Genomic DNA, 23151 nt, shown 5'->3' with positions numbered 1-23151 from the left:
GGCTTGTTGAGAATGAGAATGTAATAGTGGATACATAGTTGTGTTTTATTATTAGTGTGTATGGGCATAATCTTAGAAAAGGAAAGAAAAGAAACTTAGTGTTTGTGAAATCAACTTTAGTTCTGTATTGTATTTTAGTTAAAGTAGTTTCTAATCAAAGTTTTAAAGTTTCTATCATAGACAAAAATGTCAGCGATCTTCGTTTTATTGAAATTCTATGAAAATATTGACAATTTATCGATGAATATCTTTTTGAAAACAATTATAAAAGAAATTAAATTATCGAATAAACAATTTATTATTTTCAAATTAGTAAATATGTCTATTATTTATAGTGTATTTACATTTTTCAATGCCTATTAATTTTTTGTATTTCGTGAATTTTATACATTATAGTGGAAATATCGATTCATCCTTTATGTATACGTCAAGCCCATTTAAACATGAAAATATGGAAATTTAAAACTATATTGTTTCTAACATTATACTTTAGAGTATTTTTGCGAGATTTTCACAAAAATTGATCAGGCACAAAGAAAGTTGTTTCACTAACGATCACAATTTGCCCTCCTTTTAGCCTTCGCTGTTGATGAGTTCCACTATACTTCCGAGGAAGGTTATTGAAAACTAAATATCGACACGACCTGGTCGGGAGTCTCTTTTTCAAGGTGATATGCTGGATTTTGAAAGAATGCATAGAGAAGGCAATCATAGAAGGTTGCAATTATATTGGCAACAATGGAAGGGTCAAGGGTATGAAAGATGTGTGGATAGTCTAATTGAGATAAAACCTGGTTCTTTGGGGTACTGAAATTCTCGAAAATAATTACAAATCTCATTTCTGTTCGATACCTTTCGTTCTTAAATAGTTTCTAGAGAACAAAGATGTTCGTACATAACTTAGCTTCCTCTTTTCTTGAAGGAGGGTGAAGACTTATTTAGTGTCATGGTTGGTTTGAATCGTTTGTAATGAATTTTGTTTATTAGCAATTCATGTTCTTACCAAAAGGCAAAAAAAAACCAGTTCACTTAATTAATCATCCTTACAAAATTGGGTAAGTTAAATTTTTTGCCTATAAATATACATAGAATTTCAAATGCTAGATTGAGAACTTCAACTAATAAACAAATCAAACCAAACATATAACAGTTCCAAGGCTAAACCAGATTAACCAGAACCCCACCCACAACTGTGCCTAGAATTAGATGATAATGCAAGAGGAATTTATCCAAGTTTTTGCTATGAGAAAAAGAAGAGACCTGACTGCAATACAAAATGTCGGCAAAACAAGACGATATCAGACCCTCTAGAATAATCTCAACCTAGTGACCAATATTACAATCCTCATAAATATGAACAAACTACCACCAGAAAGAACATAGTTAATAAATTCAAACCAGACCAGATTTCAGACCAAATTTAACATTTATTAATGTCTAATGGGACCATTTTGAAGTACCACAATAGTAGACAAACCTATACGTAGTTGAGTGTAAGCCTGACCTATACTATAATGGTATGGCTAAACCTATAATTTTTTCCATATATCTATTGAACCATCATAGTTACTCTTTATAATATTAAATACCAAGTTCGTAGTCACCATCATGACTTAAACCTTCTATTTGAATTGGCATTTGACCTGTCGGCCAAAGGGTAAGCACCATGGTTAACTTGATCTATATATTTGGAGTTGTTACCAAGATAAAGAGTAGAAGAAAAGGGGGTAAAAAATGAGAGCACGGTACTGAATGAAGAAAAATCAACTTAGATCTTCAAAATTAGTAAAACACAATAAGGGCCTAAAGTTCAACAATCAACTCAATGTTCAAGTAAAAAAAAAAAAGAACTAGGGACATAAAATGGAAGTTCAAGGTTCTATCTTATATATATATGAAAATGCTGCTAACATAATCCATCTGTTACACCTCTAACGGGAGACAAAAAATTGGCCATTTAGCGGTACTGCAAGAAGGGTTGAGATTCAAGGGGTCAGAACTCAGAAGACAATAAAAAATTTTGATGTGAAAATAGTTCAACATAATTAGTGATCAGATATTTTTTTCACCTTGATGAAACCAATTTCCTTGGCGTTGCTACGGAAGCACTGTCTGCAGCACATAAGTCCATACTTTCTGATCAAACCATGTGGATTTCCGCAAACCCGGCTGAAAGAAAATGCAAGAAATACAGGGAACGTTTTAATTGAAGCAGCAAAGGATCTTCACATCATAGTTCTGAATAAATATTAAACCAACCAAATATATCCATATACACAATACTTCATTAAACTTATCATGGAAACTTATACAACAACATATCGATCCTTCAATTTATCTCATTATCCAACTGAACATTCCGATTCAGGTTCAACATACTGAACTTGCATTTTTTAATTCAACCAATAGCCACAAACAATTACAAAGAACTTCTTAACACTTCATCAACATTAGAACTGCAAGCCAGCATAACTTAGACAGAAAACAGTCTAATCGTGGAACCTTCATTAAACTCGTTAAACTCAATCATGAAAACCAAACATCTAATCAATCATATAATTTATCTCATTATCCAACTGAACATCCATATTCAGATTCAACAAACTGAACTTACATTTTAGGTCAACCAATGACAACAAACAACATAAGGATTCACAAGCAATTACTGAGAACTTCTTAACGATTCATCAACGTTACAACTACAACCTAGAATAATTTATAAAGAAAACTATCCAAACATAGGCACAACAAAAAGGGGTTCCTGGGCAAATTGACTAAAATTCTCATATAAAAAGAAACCTATAATCGTTTGCGCAATCAAATAAAACAAACAGTAGACACAACTAGAAAAACATTTGGACATTATTCTAAATGGATAGCTAGGAGGGCATAGGTTCAACCCCGATGGCTGGACCGAACACACAATATTTAAAAATATCGCCCAATATAGAAGATAGTAGCCACCGCGTATGCCCTTACAATTGCTTTCATACATCAAATAAACATGAAAAAAAAAAAAAGCTTCTTCGAACTGTGTCCAGCTCAAAAGTCGAAACCAATGACATGATTCTTCTCTCAAGTTTAAAACACCCCATCAGAATAATAAGACCCAGATTCCAATTTCCAACCCAGTAATACAAGTAAATAACCATGTGTTTTAAGAAAAAGATGGAATCTTGTATCACAGATAGAAAAAACTCAGCTAAATGAAACTGGAATCATCCCAAAAGAAAATAAGTTACCAGGTTCGAGAGCCGGGTCCGTAGTTCTTAGGGTGCGAATTCCAGACGTTCGAGTGCCCCATGTTTGGATTGCTTGCGAGATAGAAGGAAATCTGATGAGCTCGTTAAGGCTTCGAAATTCCTATGAAGAGGCAAACGAGAGAAAAGTTAAGTATTTATAGAGGAGAGCTAAGACGAAACCCTAGCTTGGAAATTATTTAGCCATTTATTTAATTTCGGATATTTTTCTCAATTGAATTTTTAATTTGTGTATCAATTTCAAATTTATAACAATGTTTTCCTTTTTTTCAAGTTGGATATTTACTTGAATCTTTAATTTTCATAAGGGTTTATTTTAGCTTTTTAAAAAATAGTACAATATTGAAACTATTGATGCCATTTAAGTTTTTGTTATATTTTGTAAATAATTTTATTTTTTGTGTTATTTATGACGATTCCTCTTTTAACATATTTAAATTTGAGTTTATTTATTTCTTTTTGTTTTAAAAACTATAAAATTTAGATTTTCAAATTTTCGTTGTAGTTGGATTCTGAAACATCAATAAGTAACGAAAGATTTAGACGCAGGCCTCACTTAGTTAAGAGTCAAACTAAAGGAAAAAAGAGAGACGATATAGGAACATACATGTCTCAAAAAAGAAAAGTTAAGTTTTGGACCAACTAGTCTAGTTAGAGAATAAATATGAGCTAGGACATAATTGAGTTGAGTTGGATTACGGAACACATGTCACAATCACTTAAAGAGCGTAGATTGCTAGCACCAATAGTGTAGTGGCGACATGCAAACATTGATGCATCCAACAAAGGCAAAGGCTCAAGAGAAGTATTGTTATGCAATCAAGGACACTGCATCTCCAACATACTTAGACAACTGGGCAAGCACGTTGGGTTGACCAACAACCAAAAATATAAGCTTTAGTATTATCAATGGTCCTCATGACAAGCTTAACAGGATCCATACAGCAGTAGTGCCCATAACCTCAAAAGTTAGAGTTTTCTTCGAGTCTCGACAAGCAACTCTAAAATTTGAGTAATTTCTTTTTAAATTTGATTTACTATATGGATTTAATTATATAAAAAATTTATTGAAAAATTCTACCAATTATTTATCCTATCGATCCTAACAATTCTTCACATACTTAGTTTGAATTTGAAACTTATTGTTTTCAAGTGCATAGATGTGTTGGTTGGACGGAGTTTTCTGGTTGGCTATATATGTGTGTGTGATTTGCATGCAATTCAGTAAGATAAAATAGCATTTGAACGTGCATCACATGTATTGACTGAAAAGGAAAAAGAATGTAAAAACTTAGAGCAAGTTGTTCCTTACCCGACGAAAATGGAGAAACGTGGTGGGTTCCTTTCCATTTTTGTCTTCCAAGAAGCACGTCGGATGACAAAGTCAAACAAATCCCAACAATCAACAATTTTCAAATTGAATTTTCTGTGCCAGGTCCCATACATTCACCTAATTACCCGAAGATATTCTACTTCCTATCTTTCCGCTAATTCATATCGACCCAGATTTAGCTTCACTTCTTTCAAATTTCCACTAGATCTTCTTCATATCTCATTCCTGCTTCATCATCGGACTGCTTTTTCTTGCCTATTAAGAACAACCCCTCTTCTCCCCTGAGTCTATGGGGGACGAGAGAAGGGTCGATGCTAAAATTGCTAAAAAACTAACGATTCTTCCTCTGATCGCTTTGATTTTCTACGACGTTTCTGGGGGACCCTTTGGAGTGGAGGATTCGGTGAGCACTGGCGGAGGTCCGCTTCTGGCTTTGTTGGGTTTTTTAGTGTTCCCATTTATTTGGAGCATTCCGGAGGCTTTGGTCACGGCGGAGCTCGCCACGATTTTCCCTCAAAATGGCGGGTATGTGATCTGGATTTCGGCTGCTTTTGGCCCTTTTTGGGGTTTTCAAGAAGGGTTTTGGAAATGGTTCAGTGGGGCAATGGATAATGCTTTGTATCCTGTTCTGTTTCTTGATTACTTGAAACGTTCGTTTCCTGTTTTTAACCATATATTTGCTCGAATTCCAGCTTTATTAGGAATCACTGCTTCTTTAACTTACTTAAACTATCGTGGTCTCCACATTGTTGGGGTTTCTGCTGTTGTTCTTGCTGTGTTCTCGCTTTGCCCCTTTGTGGTGATGACCCTTCTTTCAATTCCTAGAATAAGCCCCAAAAAGTGGTTAATTCTAGAGTATAGCAAGGTAAATTGGAGGGGTTATTTCAATAGTATGTTTTGGAATTTGAACTATTGGGATAAAGCAAGTACTTTAGCAGGGGAGGTTGAAAATCCCAGTAAAACTTTCCCTAAAGCTATGTTTGGAGCTGTGGTTTTGGTGGTTTCCTCTTATTTGATTCCTCTTCTAGCTGGGACTGGTGCCTTGGCAACAGATTCAAGCGAATGGAGTGATGGGTATTTTGCAGAGGTTGGGGCTTTGATTGGTGGGGTTTGGCTGAAGTGGTGGATTCAAGCTGCTGCTGCTATGTCTAACATGGGGTTGTTTGAGGCTGAAATGAGCAGTGATGCATATCAACTGCTTGGAATGAGTGAGATGGGAATGATTCCTTCTGTGTTTGCTTCAAGGTTAGTGGTTCCTTTTCTGTTTCCTTCCATTGTAGACTGTATTGGTTGCAATTTTGTAGCTCAAATTGGTAGTAGTGATCCAAAATAGCAATCTTTCGGGAGGTCAAAGGTTTAAATTACCATTTTTATATAATCGAAGGTAGCTTAAATGGGTCGGGATAACAATATGCATTTTAGTAATAAGTCAACATTGACATAACTCATAGCCATAAAGAGGATGATAGAATGAGGATGATTGCAAAAGATTGATAGTCTGAAAGTAGAATCCTTTAAACTATAAGACTCATAGTGGTATTTTTAGCTTCAAAGATGAGTTCGTATAGTATAGCTGAAGATTATAAGATACATTTTTGTTAATCCCATGTACTAATTCAAGGTCAAATTGCAAATTTGGTTTGTATGGTTTGGTAAAAGTTAGAATCGATTCCCTGGTATATCGTTAGAATTTTGTCTCTATTGTTTGATAGAAACTTTCACAATAATTCCTTCTATGGGGATATAAAATAATTTTATCAAACTATAGGAACTATTTAAGAGGTTTTATCAAGACTAAATGCTAACTTTTGAAATAATAGGAATTAAACTCTAGCTTAATTCAAAGTTTGATACCTTTCTACTACCTGTGCCCATCTTCAAGTCCCGGATCTATACAAACTCAAACTTTTCGATCTCAGACTTGTAAAACCTTAAGCCAAACATTTCCTAAACTCTTCCAGCATTTTGATCCATTTTCTTTACTGGCTCATTGTGGATGCAAAAGCTGATCTTATCGAACTATTGTCCCTTGTTCACTTTGCAGATCCAAATATGGGACACCCACCTTCAGCATTCTGTGCTCTGCCGTAGGAGTTATCTTCCTTTCATGGATGAGTTTCCAAGAAATACTTGAGTTTCTGAACTTCCTATACTCTGTAGGAATGCTTTTAGAGTTTGCTGCCTTTATTAAACTAAGAATAAGAAAGCCAGATCTCAATAGACCCTACAAAGTTCCCTTGCAAACAGTTGGTGTCACATTGCTTTGCTTCCCACCTTCTGCCTTGCTTATTCTCGTCATGTGTTTAGCTTCTGCAAAAACATTCTTAATCAGTGGGATTATTATTGCAGTGGGGTTTCTTCTATATCCTACTCTTTTGCAAGCAAAGAATAGAAGATGGGTTAAATTTATTTCGGAACAGCCAGAAGATACTACTCTTTCTGATGTGGAAGATAGGCTGGTTGAACCGCAACCGCAGCAAGAAGTTCCCAACGAGGCAGAGGTTCGGCTTCTTTCAGAATCTTCGTCTTCGAATATAGCCCAGCAATAACATCCATAGATTACCTGATTTCAACGCAATCAACCTATGTGCTGGACATGCTGTTTCAAAGCTTACTCGTAAGGGAAATTTCACTTCTGCAATGTTCTGAGAAGATAATGTTCGTGATCGATGAAATATTGAAGTTGCATGTTGTCATGTAAACATATTTATGTACAAAATTGTTTTTATATTCTTTTGAAAGGTTGATATGACGTCAACGGTTGTAACACAAAAGAAAGGGTTAGTTTTCTGCAATATTATCATTTTAATTAGAATCAAATAAAGCTTAAAGCGTTTGGAATTTTCTTTTCAATTACAAATTTTCTTTAGCATTTGAAATATCAATCCAAACAAACCCTCGATTGAGTTCTAAAGATGTTTTTAAACCACTTGAATGGTGTATCTCCAATTTGTCAGTTTCACAGGTCTTTAATGATTTATTATATTTATATACTTACTGTAATATTTAATGTGGTCATAATAGGCATAAAATAATTTTATATCTCTATATTCATAAAAGTTTTTTGTACCTATATATTCGTGTGCAAGTAGCAACCAAAAGAAAATGTTCCTCAAAATAAGGTTATATAACCGTTTTCAAACTTCTTAAAATATTTCTATTTCTTTCTAAATCCCTCTTCCTGCCTTCTTCTTCATATTCCTTTTCTATATCATCTTCACTCCTTCTATCCTATTTCATCTCTGATAATGGCATCACTGACAAGAAACATGGTCATTTCTTCTTCCTCCGACGATACAAGATGGTCAGCGACAACAAATGGAGTTTTTTCACACACCAAATGAAGTACAGAGGTCAAGAGCCCATGAATAAAAGAAGAGCCAAAAAGTGAAATAAGAAGATGAGTCAAAAGGTGAGTTAGAACTTGAGCTAGAAGGTGAAGGGACAAAAGGTTAGAAAACCTTATTTTTAAAAAAATGGGTCCAAATTATATTCATAAAAGTTTAACGACATCCATACAAAAACCCCTATTATAAAAGATGGAAGCAATATTATATGGCAGACTGAAATCAAGTCTCATCGTACAATTTTTAAATTATATATAATTTATAAAGGAAGAAAGTATTGAAAACTGAAATATGAATTTAGTTGGCTAACTGCCAGACTTCCCATTTCTGCATGGGTATGTTAACTTTTAAGCTTGAAGAGTGAACTATTACTAATATTGAGCATATTCTCTCCTCCCAACAAATGGGAAAAAAGAAATAGCAAAGTTGGACGACTATATAATAGAACTGATTCTCGTTAGTTGTCATTGAGAATTGAAACTTATACATTTTTATTTTGCTTCCTATATTTTTCAATACATGCAGTGAAATTACCACAGGAACAATAATTTCAACGTAAACCTGATACCGTCCATTGTCCAAGCCATGCTATTTTGAATCTTAGGATCAATGAGCTAGAGCTCAGTTCAGCATCCAAAGTCGTATGGTACAAGTCCTTGCAACTCCGGGCCACTCAGCCTGTTGTTTATGTAGCTGCAGTGAAGAAAAGTACAGTTAACTGATCGATCAAGGTCAGTTGGGAGTGTATTATGAGATTCCAGATTGATTGATCATGGCGACAAGCAAGAAAAAAAGGGAAGTAGTGGCTAGAAATTTTCAGCTATAACAAACATTTAAAATGGCGTTCTTCTTCGATATGACCAATGTAACATGGATACTCATCCGAGACATTTCAAATACTCCGACAGATACTTGTTATCACAATAGACAAGAGTAAGGTACTAATTACACAAATTCAAGAGTTCAAAACTTGGTATGTGTCAAATATTTGTAGGATAAAATGATAATAGTACTTTGTGAAAGTTAATTAAGGGATATATGGGAAGACTCGTAGAAGCGCATAGTCATAATAAGCTAGGGTGTTTTCAATATAAATAGAGGGTGTCAGGGACCTTAGAGGCGTTGAATCATATTAGAGAGTTTCCATTGAGGGGCTTTAGGAGAGAGATAACCCTCTTAATGGGCTATTGCTGTATTGTAACTTCTCTTAATATTGCAATAAATAATTGTGTTTGTGTTTTCTGAGTAATATGTGTCCGACCAGTGCTTCAAGTATTTAGGTTCACAAATTATGCCAGAATAGAATTTGACATTCTTACGTATAGGTAAATTGGTACAAATCTAAATATGCATATAATATATAAAAATAAATGACATCAATGATCTTAGTTACGAAGTAGTTTAATAATTCATATAATGTGTTAAGAGCAAAACACAAATCAAAAGAGACTCACCTTTCCATTGAGAAAGTAGCAAAGGGTCCATCAACTGGAATTGTTCCACAGAGATCATTGTTTGAGACATCACTTCAGGAGAATATAAAGAGAAAACGTTAGTTTTCCATAAAATGAAGAGAGAGGGCAACACTAGAAAGCAAAGCAGTAGTTGTTTCTAAACCAAACATACAAAATTTTGAGTTTAGAGAGTGATGTAAGCTCCCTTGGGATCGATCCTGTTAACTTGTTGTTGTTCATCCGTCTGTTTACACAAATTGAACCCGATTAGATATGTATTTCAGAAAGTTGAGCAAAACTTCTCCTCAACAGTGTTAAAGTTTCTTACAGAAATCTGAGTGACTCGAGCTTGGCAAAAGATTTCGGAATTTTTCCTTCAAACTTGTTCTCATACAAATCCATGCTTACAAGGTTTTTTAAATTACCAAGCTCTGTAGGAATTTTCCCACTTAACCCATTCCTGTATAGTTCCCTGCAGGGCATGAAAAACAAGACAAAAGTTAGTAGTGCTGCTAAGTATACCAAAACCATTGACTTGCCATAGAAAAGGCTAAGATCTCAAGCTATTTAACCCAATTTAATTCGTTGATTGGGAAACAAATGAGAGGAACACTTAAGCAAATCAGAGGGTTTTCTGTTCTTTAAGCCGTAGAGTTTCTAACTTATAAAGGATTCAATACCTTATCATACATAAGTTGAAGTGAATGAAAAGATAAGTACAACAAAAACTGTAATTTTTTTTTTTTTTTTTTTTTTGGATGAAATTCTCAGAGAAACAACCCCATAACCTGTCTAGCTATGCAATCCAGCACATATTAGACCCATTGTGTTCAAGAAATCCTAACATGTTCACAAATCTTACCATAGAACCCAAATATTATACTTTTTCTGTTAGTTTCTCCAGTTTACGTGCATCTCAAATTTTTATAGGGGCGATAACAAGTCGTCAGCTCACAAAGAAATTTTATGAGATATCAAACATGGCAGAGCTCACATAAAAGAAATATAAACATATATAAATAACTCTCAAAATGATAATGATATAGAGCAGTACAGATATTGAAGGTACTGGAGGTCGCCAATTTCAGGCCCCAAAGTCCCAGAAATGTTTGAATTTCCCAAATCCCTGGAATCGTAGAAAAAAACATGTTCAATTCCAACAAAGTTCCATGTTAAAGGAAATCATAAAATCCATATGCAAACACAAAAGAAAAGCAAAATCGAATGGGAAGAATCTCACAAGCGGATCACATGGTTATCAGAATCACAGGTAACATGAAACCAAGTGCAAGGATTAACCAGCGTAGGGTCCCAACTCTGCAGCACATTGGTGGGATCAGACAGTCTTCTCCTCAAAGCATGCAAAGCATTTCCTGAAACCAGAAGATCAACCAAAACATGAACAAGAAAAAGAACTCAAGGAGGGAGGGAGGGAAGTCGAAGGAAGTCCATAGAGGCAAAAATCAAACAGTTCACAGGCATTCAATTAGATTCAAACTTTACCTTCAGAATTAGTGGAAATTACAGGCGAAAGAGAGAGACCGAGAAGGAGAAAAAGAAGGAAAAGAGGAAAATAAGCCATAAAGAGAGAGAAGAAAGCAAAAAACAGAGAGATAGAAGAAAACCCCAGAAGAGAAATAGAAGTAAAAACGATGAAAAGAGAAAAGAAAAAGACTAGACAGTGGGAATTGAAGAGGAATCTGACTCAAAGAGATCGATCAGTCAAGTCAAAAGAAAAGAAAAGAAGGAAAAATGGAGAAATCAGAAAGAAGGAAAGAAAGAAAAAGAAAAAAAAAAGAAAAAAAGAAACTTTTTAAGAGCAGAACAGATTACAAAACAGAGAAGGAAAGAGAAGAAGAAGTGCAATGTGAGTGTTGGGTTTTGATTGGTGGGTCGGTGAGAAACAGCTCCGCCGCGTGAATGGTGGTGGTGTGGAGGCGGTAGGGACCCACCACCGTTAACATAACTAACAAAAAAGCTTTCTTGTCTTCCCGGAACCGGTGAACTTTGAGAACACACTGAGAAGAGAGGGTTTTGGACAGTCAAGTTTTTGGGTCTGAAGTGGGACCCAATTTGTGGAATTACTAATTATGTGTTCTTATTTGGTTTTCCATTATATATATACACACATTATTGTAAATATTTTATCAACTTTGTAAATTTTACAAATTTTCATATAATTATTTGTTTTGGGTAAAAGATTCTTTGGTCATTGTTATTTGGTAAATCAGTGGATGGTTAGAGTATGGAATATATGGATAGTACATATCTTACCTCTTTTGTATGTTATGCAAGTTCAAGCATGTTTTTGTTTGTTTGTTTGAATGTCTAGAAAAATGAAATTTTTGAACTTTAGTGTTTACGACATTTTGATACCATTCATACCAAATTTTGGGTATGAAAAAGGATAATACGAAAGTTCATCTTAAAATGTATACATCTTTGTGCATCATCTCTAATCACTTATATAAAAAAGAACAATAAAACATTTCAAAAAATAAAATATGTTGTTATGATTGAACATTTTGGTAGAATGCACAAAGATATATGGTATTTAAAATGCACCTAAGTATTTTCCTATAAAAATGGTGTATCTAACTTTCATATGACAACGAGAGTAGATTTGTAATTTGGAGAAGAGAGCCTGTAGAATAAAGAAAAATGGCTACAATGTCAAAGTTAGAGATGGATAACCGTAGATTGGAGAAGAAACTAGTTTGAGTTCAATATTAAAAGCTTGAAGTTCAAGATTAAGTTACCTCATGTGAAGTTATATGAATAAATGGTTTTTATCAAAGAATTAGATTGTGAAGACGCTCAACTTGATTTTGATTTTCCTTCCGTTTGGAATAGAAAAGTATAATATAGTCTTTCTCACAGATGACGCTAACTGTCGATATCAAATTTCAAATAGAAAAAACAAACCATAACAAGCTAGTGGTAGCAATAGTAACTTTATAACTTGGAGAAGAGAATATCTACAAAAAGAAGAAGAAGAAAAAAAGAAACTCTAATGTTCAAAGTTAGAGATGAAATACAATAAATTGTAGAAGCAACGTCAAAAGTCTAAATTCAAGATTAAGATCAAGTTACCCATTATGAGGTTATAATAATGTATTTATAGAAAAAATGATATAATTTACCTTTATCTCTAATCATTAATATTAGATTAATTTTTTCTTATCCTACATACAAAAAGTTAGATATGATTAGATTAATCACTAGTCGACATTTGAACTTATTTGAACTTTAAGTCCTACCTATTTTCCTAACTTTTGTTATATTTTATTGTGTCCAATTTCACCTACAATAATTGACAACACAAAACCTAAACCTAATCATTAATAGACACGACTGAACTCTTTTATGAACGTAGAACTAGTTTGAATTATATATTCAGAATAAACCTCCCTTGAGATTAGAGTACACAACATTACAATCACATTTAATTGCAATTCTCATAACAAAAAGTTGATACCACTCTCGTAGGCATAGATTTAATTATGATTCAAAATCTCAAATCCAACCGAAACCCTAATTAGGAACAAATGGACCAAATTTTAATTTGCATCATTCTTCTCCAACTATTCTTGCTAGTTTTTGAAGAACACTTCTCAAGGAAATTATTAATAATCATTGTAAATAGTTGATTTATAAACTTTGAGCTCACACAATTTAATTAATCCTCCCTAAACATAATTTTGGAGATCAAGAATATAATATGATTTAAAGAGAATTTTATGGCTATTGGATTCTTGAAAATGAAGTAAGGAAGGTGACCTTAGAGTGGTTAAATGCCTTTCTATGTGCCCTTTGAATTTAATGTCATGATTAATGGATAATAATTATAATGTCTTCAAGAATCAATTCTTAATTATTATCTTATCATCTTCTCATACTAAAATCATAATCAAAGTAGCATAATTTTCTTTTTCTTTTTCTTTTTTTCTCACAACGAACATAATTTAAATTATATACAGTCAAAATGAACATAACTCAACTAACGTAATAAAGAAACAAAATATTTTTATAAATTTATTGAATTTGAGAATTTTTTAAGTCCACAAGTGGGATTGGAGGGATTCAAAATTTAGATCTTCGCGATAAAATTATATATCTTAATTTAAATGTGTCGAGAATTAAACTCTTAACCTCAAAAATTGATAATACAATTTTGTTTTACTTAAGCTAACAGTTAGGTGTATAACAACATTTCTACAAAAAAGTTGCAAATATAACAATTATATGATAGACTCTCTTATTATCGATATATCTTATCTTTGATAGGCTCTTAGAGCTAATAAGTAATAGTCTTAAATTTTTATTTTATGAGATAAATATTTTCATTGTCATTTTTTATGTACAAAAACGATTGCATTTGGTAACTAATTTGTTTTTTTAATTAGTTTTAAAATTTTAAAGAAAAATAGGAAACGAACAAAAAAAGAAAGGTTTTTTTTGAAACATGTCAATATTTCTATCGATATTCTCACACTTACATAGATTTGATATCAATATGAGTAGTAAATCCAAAATTTTATATGGCTAGAAAAGTTCACGAGATATAACAATAAATAACAAGATGTCGTTAATGTAAATATACTAATCCTATTGAATTTAAAAGAACGAAAATGAAATAATTATCGACTCTTTTTATTTTCTTTCTGTTTTTAGATTGTTTCTAAAAAGATGGACATCAAAATTTTATTGATACCTTTCTCGATATTTTTAGAATTAAGAGTTCGATATTTTCAAACATCTATATATATTTTAAATATTTATTGGGATGAGTTTGTCATTTCCATTTTTTCTAATTTTTTTAGAAAAATGATCAAAAATAGAAAAATTTGATAAAATATTTACCTTTCATTAAAGAAAATCAAGTAAATAAATTTTGTAATTTATTGATTTTTTTCTATAGATCGTAGATAGTTCGTTTTTGTGATTTTCTATTCTTTGGAAATAAAAACAATTATGAAACATAAAATTGTTTTTATTTTCCAAAAAACATAAAAAAAACAAAAACAAAAACAAAAATTTGTAAATAATGGTCAAACGAGCACCAGTAAATAACATACTTCGGTTGTCGTATTTTGATATTGGTTCAATTTTAGTTCTTGTAGTTTCCATTTTAGTCCTATACTTTCGATAGATCTTAAATCTAATTATTCAAGGTTAATATTTGTTATATAGAATGAATGAAATATATTCTCGAAAATCCAAAACCTCGTTAGGTTATCTTTTTTTTTCTTAAGAAATAAAATCTAATTTCACAACTCGTAGAGACTAGAAGCTAAAGTCAAACCAATTCAAAAGCATATGTATCAAAATATCGTTTTATCGATCATATAAAATAACACAAACTAAACCACGAGTAATCTTCATATAAAGAAAAAATGGATTTTTTTTTTTTTTTTTGCTTATTTTGGTGACACAAACAAGAAGAATAAACAAAACCCCAATTTAACATTTATATTACAAAGGCATCCAAAGAATTAGATGAACATTAAATCAAAGTTTTAAAGCCACACATTACAAGAACCCATTCCCATCCAACTTTTTGAAAATTTTCTTCCCCTCTATAAGTTTTCTTTTCTTATATATATATATAAACTTTTTATTATATTTATTTATAGTAATTATTTGCTTTTAAAAAATATATATAAAATGATGAAATGAAATTATTTTCATTGGATTTGGGAAAAAGATTATTATTCTAATGATAGGGACAGAAGAGGAGTAGGATGAAGAAGTACTTCTCATGTGTCCTTCATGAATACATTTCTCAAAAGCCCTATAAATTGGAATTTTCCATTAAGAAACTTCTCACAAAGTTCCCTTTTTTTTTTCTTCTTTTTGCCTTTTCATAATTTCCCTTCCAAATTATTTAGTTCATAATTATATGTCAAGAACTCGTATCCCTCTCCAAGCAAATCCATTGTTTCTTAGGTAAAACTAATCTTCCCTCTTTTCCTCGGTTTGATTCCGTTATTCTTATATATGTAGCGTTCATCATCTCTTAATCGTGGGTATATGTCTAAATCAATTAAGAGTCGGTTTAGATTAACTTTATATTATTTAAAATAGGTTAACTATAGATTCGGTCCAAACACGGATTAAACTATAATAACGTACGTGCTACACAAACTTTGTCTTGGTTGATCTAATAAACATCCATTTTATAAGAGGGAGTGGTTGTGGAATTAGAAAGTCTATATGAAAAAAAGAAAGTGGTTGTGGAAAAGAAAAAAGTAGTGTATGAGAAAGTGGTTGGAAAAAGAAAGTGGATGAGAAAAAAGTTCAACTTTTTTTTCCCTTCTTTGCTGCTTCTTTTTTAAACATAGTTCTCATTTCACCATTTCAAGTATGATTGGGTTATTTTTTATTTTACTCATAGTGCTTTTGGGGATTACTAAAAGGGAATTTTTTGTTGGGATGAAAGTTTAGTTTCCACTCAAAATTGATTTTAAGAGTTGAAAATAGTGTTTTATGAAAAAGTATAGTATGAGGTTTCAGCTTAAGTGCTTCACAAAAAAAGAAAAAAAGAAAAAAAAAAGAGAGGCATTTTTCAATTTAAATTAAATTAATTAGCATGCAATTAATTATTATTATTATTATTATTATTATTATTATTATTATTATTATTATTATTATTATTATTATTATATGTTGAATTGAAAAAAAATTGTAAATATAATAAATTTATTATCGAGGGGCATTTTCAAATGTAACAAAATTTCAAATCCATCTAATTGGTGATATTGATATACATGAATGGATAAAAGGATATCTATCATCAATAGAATTTTGAATGACCCACGGATGAATTATATGACAGGAAAATGAAGCAATTGAAACGGCAATTCAGGAGCCTTGTAATTGATTCCACAAGCCAACAAGTCCTAAATAAAAAAGATGATGAGACAGAAACCAAGTCATTGCCCTATAACTCTTCCACTTGGGTGCCTCATCCTCGCACTGGAATTTACTTCCCTCAAGGTCATGAGTGGGTCATGAAGGACATCCCCGAGAATGCAGCTTCCTTCTCTCGACTTTGTTGGTTTCGGGATTCTGATGATGTCGACGACTTGAACCATGAAAACAATACCTCTTCGAGGTCTTGATTTGCCTTTGTTTTTAGGGGTCGGGATTGAGCCTTATTAGGAAAGAAGGTTGTCAATGGAACAATGAAAACGATGTATTAATGGCTTGACAACGTATTGCTTGTGAGCTTTTGTTGATAAGAGAGACCCAAATTGACATTGGAATAATGTAAATTAGTTTACTACATATAGGTAAACTATCGAACAATAAAATGAAGAAATAATAATTCGAAAGTTTAAACATCTATAAACACTGAGGCTCGTCTCTCAATTTAGGTTACATTTACCAACTTCGTAATTAAAATTGATGTTAAGATAATGAATTTTAATTAATGAATCAATCCTAATGGACATTAGTTACAAGGATAATTAGATTATTTTTTAACCTGTTTAATTACTTAAAATTTTGTAAATATATTTTTATTACGATTGAGGTTGTTTATATTCAAAAAAATTGAAACCGCATACTTGTGAACCTTTTTAGTTTCAACCATGTCTCACATTTCCAAACTCGTCCACTCATATTTGTATTGTTCTTTTAACTTTATGGCTAGCACAAAAACTTGGATTTCTTTTATCGATATTGTTATTGAGCAAATAACATAAATTTTTTTTGTTTTTTTTTATCTGATCGATACTGTTATTGGGCAAATAACATCGGTAATTACCAAAGCTAGAGTTTTTTTTTTCCCACCAACTTCTACTAATAAAAAAATTTTCTTCCAATTTACATCATATTCTCTCACTCAACCATTCTTTTTAATCATAGATTTCTTTTTTCTTTGATTTCTTTATCCAAAAAGAAAGAAGTTTAAGAAAAAAGACAACAAAAGAAATCGCAACAAAGACCAATGCGGCCACCACTAACAAATGAAGTAGAAAGTGCCATGTTGGAGCCTCCATAGTGCAAGATTACTTGATCGATGTCAATTCTGTGTAAATTCATCACGAGTCGAAGCATCTCAGAACTTTAGATTGTTTTTTCAATATCTTTTTACCAATAGCATTATAATAACATTGATAACCAAGTCTTACTACAGTCTTATTAATTAAATGGCTTTAACGAAGTAGTAACTCAAAATGATTTCAACAATAATCCACGACAAATTGAAAAATAGTTCAAAGATTAGAACGAGTCCCACCTAATTTTCAAACGTAATTAGGTTAACCACCTCGGAACCGTCAATAAAAGGCTAAAATCTATTATTGCCCAATCACATATTCTTTTAATTTGCTAGTGGGACATTACAAACAATTCATCTATCAATTTTCATATTTGCTTTATTAGTAACCTCTAATTATTGTTTCTTTCATAACCATCATTGTTGTTTATTTCTTTTTATTTAGAACTTAGAACCATAATGGGTTATTGTAAAATATCTTTCAAAATATCTCACACAATTTAGCTCATAGGTCTATATGATGGTATCCTTTTAATTTTATTTTCGAGAAGACGTGTTTGATTGGACCTTTTTAAAAAAAGTCAAACTACGTGTTTTCTTGCTATAACAGTAACATTTAAGAATTATGTAAAATCTACAAAATAAATTAATAAATCATTTCGTAAGATGTCAAATTATGAATAAAACGAGTTAGTATTGTTCTACGTAACCTAGAGTGGTACTAGATTTTCTGTTTGAATGACACGTCAAATAAGGTAAATCCTTCTCTTATAACTTGTTTTGAATCTTTGTTAAATACTAACTTAATCATCTGAGGTTTTACGGCAAATACCACACTTTTGTTTCTACTTCTTTATCTGCATGTGGACATCTCTCCTCGAAGTTATAGATTTAACGATCGAAGAAATTAAATGAATTATCTGATTTAGATTTTGCACATGTTCATAAATTAAGTTTCAATTTAAACAATTCTTTTAGAAAATATATTTATAAATTATAAAACTAATCATCGTTACTAACTAACTAAATACTAAAAAGGATATAAACTATTACAAATTTTAATTATGGAATTGTTTTATGTTAAAAAAATTTATATACTTATTTTTTTATAATATCATATAATATATAAATACATTTGTATTTAACAAAACATTCGTATATAAAATTTAGTGATATTTTTTTTAGAGAAACTATAAAATTCAAACACATATTTTTTTGAATTAACTATTTTTAGTACAACAATTGTAATTATAAAAATAGAGATCGAACAATTTAATTTCTAGATCGAAGAAAATGTGAATTAATATTACTAACTTACCCCATGAATTCCCCTAAGACTTAATACGACCAAACGGACAATCACATCTTAGTTCTAAGCTCTAAAATTATTACAAAGTAAATAAATGAAAGATCAAAGGGATAAAGATAAGAACTAATTCATCTATTGAGTTCTTCGATTCCAATTCCAATCCAATCCACGTTCGACTTATTATTACTTCAATCTGTCCTCTACCGCAAGTAACCAAGCAAATCTCCTCTCCATTACCTTCAACTTCCATCCACATTTCTACGAAATTTCGACTCCATTTCCTCCCAGTTTCAAACCCTTTCCGTTTTTCATTCATTCAAATTCAGATTCTACGCTAAATTTTGAGTGAAAACAAGCATAGAACCGGCTGAGTTTGTGCATGACGAGCGCTTCGGAGCTGTTTTATTGTCGGAGGTACAGATTTGGTCGTACTGACTCTGACTTGGGCCTTGATTCTGAGCCTCCCGATCGGAATCTTCAGTATCAACGCCGTCATCATGGTCACAATGCCAATCACCGCCGCGATTTGAACTCCTGTGGCGATTTCCGCCGTTCCTCGTTGCAAGAACGTCGTCAATCTCCCCGGTTTTTTAACCCTGTAAGAAGGATTAAACAAAATTTGCTAGATTCTGGGCTTATGTTACTTGACAATTTTTTTTTTTTTTTTTTACTTCGATGAAGTATATATTAACCGGTTGAGAATAGTTGGAATTGGGAGAACTGTTCATAATTGGTTTCGATTGGGAAATTTTAAGCGTTTCCGACTTAAAATTTCCTCTAAACTGTAGAATCTGTTGGGAATATGTTGAAAATATCAGATTTGCCCTAATTTATCAGCTTAGGTTGTTGGTATGGTTTTATTTGGTTCATGTCCTAAGAATAATGTCATTTGTACTTAGCTATGGATTGATCCAACAAACGACTCTATTGATAACCATTTAGTTTTTTGGCTTTGAAAATTAAGCTTGTTAAAGTTGCTTCCAAGTTCCAACTATGGATTTCTTTGTTTTGTTTATGTTTTCAAAATCCAGGCTTAAAGGAATAGGTTTTAGAAGCTTGTTTTTTTTTTTAAAAAAAAATTGGCTATAGATTCAAATGGTTATCAAATTGATCTCTAGTCAAGCTATTGATTTGATTATTGTTATTCTTCAGTGATAATTCTGTTTTCCATTGCTGTGAAATAATTAGAACCAGAATAAATCAAATTGCAGAAGTTGGTACTGAGAGTGACGATGGATATAACTTTTCAAGTTTTATTAGCTTCTAAATGCTACTTTGCTATTAAACCATGATTTAATTGGTATGTGTTCATGGAGACGTAATTTGGTTAATTAAGAATGCTTTTCTTTATTATTGTTGTTGTTTTTTTTCTGGGTTGTCATCTCTGTCTGAATGTTATCTTCAATTAGTTTGGAGGCATTAACACTATGTTTTCGTTGTAGCTTTCCGTTGATCGATCGCCTGCACAGTCTGACTCAGCTACGAGCGTTGGTTCTAGAAATAATATCAATGGAAATACTCAGAATAGCTTGAGGTCTGGGTTAAGTGGGGATTCCAGATTGCCAGGATCTGTTTTACTTGCTAGAGAAAGGCTTCTCGAGAGATTGAGAGGTGCCTCTTCTCCAACGAGCAGGTCAGTTCCTATTGTCATGTCTTTGTTTTTCACATCACTATTCAGAAAACTTTTGTGACTTCAATTAGAATGTTCCATGCTATCTCTCTAGTTTTAAGGGCATGTTTGGAAGCAATCTTAAAATTGTTAGAAACACTTTTCTCAGGATCATAATCACTCTGAGACATGTCATCTTTAGTCATTCAAAGTTTCAAAAATCAATTTAATGCTTGATTTCACACGTTTAAACTTGATTTTTATATAATCAAAGTTGATTTTGAATACTTAAAAGAATGCTCGTAAACATATGCTGTGGTATGAATCAATTTGTATGGTTTTCTTTTGTTGATAGGGATTTGGTTTGTATTGTATACTCAGGAAATAGGATCCAATTCTAATAAACTTGTAAAGTTTCAACAAGTTCTGTCCTATACTTTTAAAGATAAATTGTTACTGGGTCACCATCTGAATGTTGAAAGCTAGAATAGATCCCAGCGCTGTAGTGTATTGCTAACCGAATTAGTTTATTCATCAGGAACGCACTTGTCGAAGCATCAAATGGAAATCCAGAAATCTCAACAAGTCGATCGCAGAGGATATCCCTCATCGATGCTGACAGGATGCGATTAGTAGCTGTACCTAGCAAGAGGCCTCCTGGTCTTTCCCAGGATGCAATCAACCGCTTACAACTTGAGGTTTTTATCAATACAGATCGTATCATCGATGACGATGTGATGACAATAACCTCAACAGACTGTAGTATATGTCTAGAGAGTTTCACAGATGGAGATAAGCTCATCCATTTACCTTGTGAGCACAAATTTCACCATGCTTGCTTGGACCGATGGATTAGAACTTGTGGAGAATGCCCATATTGTCGACAACATATCTCACCATCAACCAATATTTTCTAACACGCTTCGCAACTTCGGATTTCATGTCTGTGTAGAAAACTTAGAGACTTTATTATTCGAAGTTGTGGTATTAATCTTTTATACTTCTGTAGTTGATGATGTTCATACTTGTATCCTTTTAAGGTCCTGTATTGACTCCAAATTGTGTGGCAATTTTAATAGCCAAAGAGGTTTGACTGCTTCCACAACTCTCTCTTCTTTTTCATGGTTTCATGTAATTTTATATTTGATCGAAGTTTTTCGACAAAGGTAAAAAGTAGAGAAGAAAAATGAAAATATGAATTAACACGACGAATATTAAAAGAGACGAATATTGAATGAATGAAAACTACAGCCAATGATTGGCCATTCATTGGAGAAAGAAAATATAATAAAGCTTTTGAAAATTTGTCTTTGAAGATAAATACCTCATAACTCAACTATTATAATCAAACACTTTCGCCCTAAATCTTCCTTATAATTTCAAGTTTGATTTATTTTGATTACAAAGTGAGCATTTTGATCCCTTAAAAATGATGTAACTAAATTAAAAATAAAAATAAAGAGATTAAAATGAAAAAAAAAGTACGTAACCTAAATGAATTAAAATTGAAAATATAAAGATCGAATGGACAGTTTTGAAAGTAAAGGAATCGAAGCAAAACTAAAATATAAATACAAAAAGTTTTAGTTTTTTTTAGAGAAAAAGATACAAAAAGAATAGTAGACAACATTTTGATCTCATTTAGACTCACCTACTCAAATTCAAAATTCAATGGCTAACCTATTTCTCTTTGAGTCATTGGTCAATACACAACAATGGTCCCCTTATCTCCAAAGAAACAAAACAACATCTTTATCGTTCATTCACATTATACTTAATTTTTTTTTTAGGTCAAATCTACTTTTAAAGTCTCTACGAAGTTATTAAAAAATAAAGTTTTCATATAGAAAACATCCTTTTATAACATTAGTCCTCCATAATCCAATCCTTCCTTCAAACGATTTTTACGATTTATAAAACACAAAATTCAAAACTTAAATATTTTTCAAAGTTAAAAGATTTAATAAATTCAAATTTTAAAATTTATGACTTTATTGAACAATACTTATGAGTTTTAGTTCAAAATTGAAATAAACCATACAAAAAAATTTGTAATTAAATCTAAGAGAAATTAATATGAGAATTGAAAACAATATTTGTGAAGGTCAAACACTAAAATGCCAATAAATATGAAACTAAAGAAGCATAAGATTTGAACTTATCTTAAAATGTATTAATAAATGTTAATGTGAATATTATTTGCAAAGAATATCTTATAATATTTTTGTTCTTATCAATTGCTTGATTTTTGGTAACTCCATTTCTTTTTTTTTAAAAAAATGCATTTACTTCTCATATTAAGTTTCCAACTTTTTCTTTCCCTTAATAATCATTGATGATTATTGTACACAAAATCATAACTTGGGGACTAAGCTTTTTTTTTCTCTCTCTCTCTTAAATGTTTTTTTTAAGAGAATGAAGTTTTTCTCTCTAAATGGACCAAGTCAAAAAAAAAAGTTTATTTTGTTTTTTTAATATAATGGAAATTTTGTAATTGGTGTATAATGGAGAAAAAGGGGATTTATTTGTTTGTGAAATTAATTATAGTTTTCCAAAAAGTTGATGCTTAATTAGTGTATTAATTAAGTTAATTAATAAAATAATTAAAAGAATATAATAATAAGGTGCAATTGGGAATTTAATTTGAGAGAGAGAGAGAGAGAGAGAGAGGAACATTTCAATTTTTCTCACTTAATTCAAATTCTCTCCTAAAAGACTAACCTTTTTCAACATTCAAAAATGCTCTGCCCAAAATTAGGTCAATTAAATTATAATTTTTTGTTCCAATTACCTTTTTTTTTTGTTCCTAAAAGACTTGAAATTTAATTTTTATG

At 31.7% G+C, this 23151-nt stretch overlaps 5 protein-coding genes across 5 annotated transcripts; 3 read left to right on the top strand and 2 right to left on the bottom strand.

The window, feature by feature from the left end:
* Nucleotides 1–1749: 1749 nt before the first annotated feature.
* Nucleotides 1750–3411, bottom strand: LOC103495300 (40S ribosomal protein S29). Its single transcript, XM_008456805.3, has 3 exons — nt 3243–3411; nt 2070–2169; nt 1750–1966 (listed from the first exon to the last, which is right to left on the bottom strand). Exons 1-3 carry the CDS (start codon nt 3302–3304, stop codon nt 1958–1960), a joined length of 171 nt encoding a protein of 56 aa, XP_008455027.1. The 5' UTR covers nt 3305–3411; the 3' UTR covers nt 1750–1957.
* A 1113-nt stretch (nt 3412–4524) lies between these two features.
* LOC103495296 (probable polyamine transporter At3g19553) lies at nt 4525–7434 on the top strand. The gene is made up of 2 exons (XM_008456801.3): nt 4525–5838; nt 6638–7434. The coding sequence occupies exons 1-2, from the start codon at nt 4883–4885 to the stop codon at nt 7140–7142; spliced, it is 1461 nt and encodes a 486-aa protein (XP_008455023.2). The 5' UTR covers nt 4525–4882; the 3' UTR covers nt 7143–7434.
* A 689-nt stretch (nt 7435–8123) lies between these two features.
* Nucleotides 8124–11467, bottom strand: LOC103495297 (leucine-rich repeat protein 2-like). Its single transcript, XM_008456802.3, has 7 exons — nt 10898–11467; nt 10635–10767; nt 10449–10520; nt 9723–9866; nt 9567–9638; nt 9395–9466; nt 8124–8633 (listed from the first exon to the last, which is right to left on the bottom strand). Exons 1-7 carry the CDS (start codon nt 10974–10976, stop codon nt 8567–8569), a joined length of 639 nt encoding a protein of 212 aa, XP_008455024.2. The 5' UTR covers nt 10977–11467; the 3' UTR covers nt 8124–8566.
* A 3693-nt stretch (nt 11468–15160) lies between these two features.
* LOC103495298 (uncharacterized) lies at nt 15161–16748 on the top strand. The gene is made up of 2 exons (XM_008456803.3): nt 15161–15343; nt 16233–16748. Exons 1-2 carry the CDS (start codon nt 15297–15299, stop codon nt 16516–16518), a joined length of 333 nt encoding a protein of 110 aa, XP_008455025.1. The 5' UTR covers nt 15161–15296; the 3' UTR covers nt 16519–16748.
* A 1995-nt stretch (nt 16749–18743) lies between these two features.
* LOC103495299 (probable E3 ubiquitin-protein ligase RHY1A) lies at nt 18744–21422 on the top strand. The gene is made up of 3 exons (XM_008456804.3): nt 18744–19306; nt 20151–20341; nt 20856–21422. Exons 1-3 carry the CDS (start codon nt 19088–19090, stop codon nt 21232–21234), a joined length of 789 nt encoding a protein of 262 aa, XP_008455026.1. The 5' UTR covers nt 18744–19087; the 3' UTR covers nt 21235–21422.
* The last annotated feature ends 1729 nt before the right edge of the window (nt 21423–23151 follow it).

This window comes from Cucumis melo, chromosome 1 (genome assembly GCF_025177605.1).
Source record: "Cucumis melo cultivar AY chromosome 1, USDA_Cmelo_AY_1.0, whole genome shotgun sequence".
NCBI classification, from domain to species: Eukaryota; Viridiplantae; Streptophyta; class Magnoliopsida; order Cucurbitales; family Cucurbitaceae; genus Cucumis; species Cucumis melo.
The sequence above is the reverse complement of the archived record's forward strand: the minus strand, read 5'-3'. Positions and strand labels throughout refer to the sequence as shown.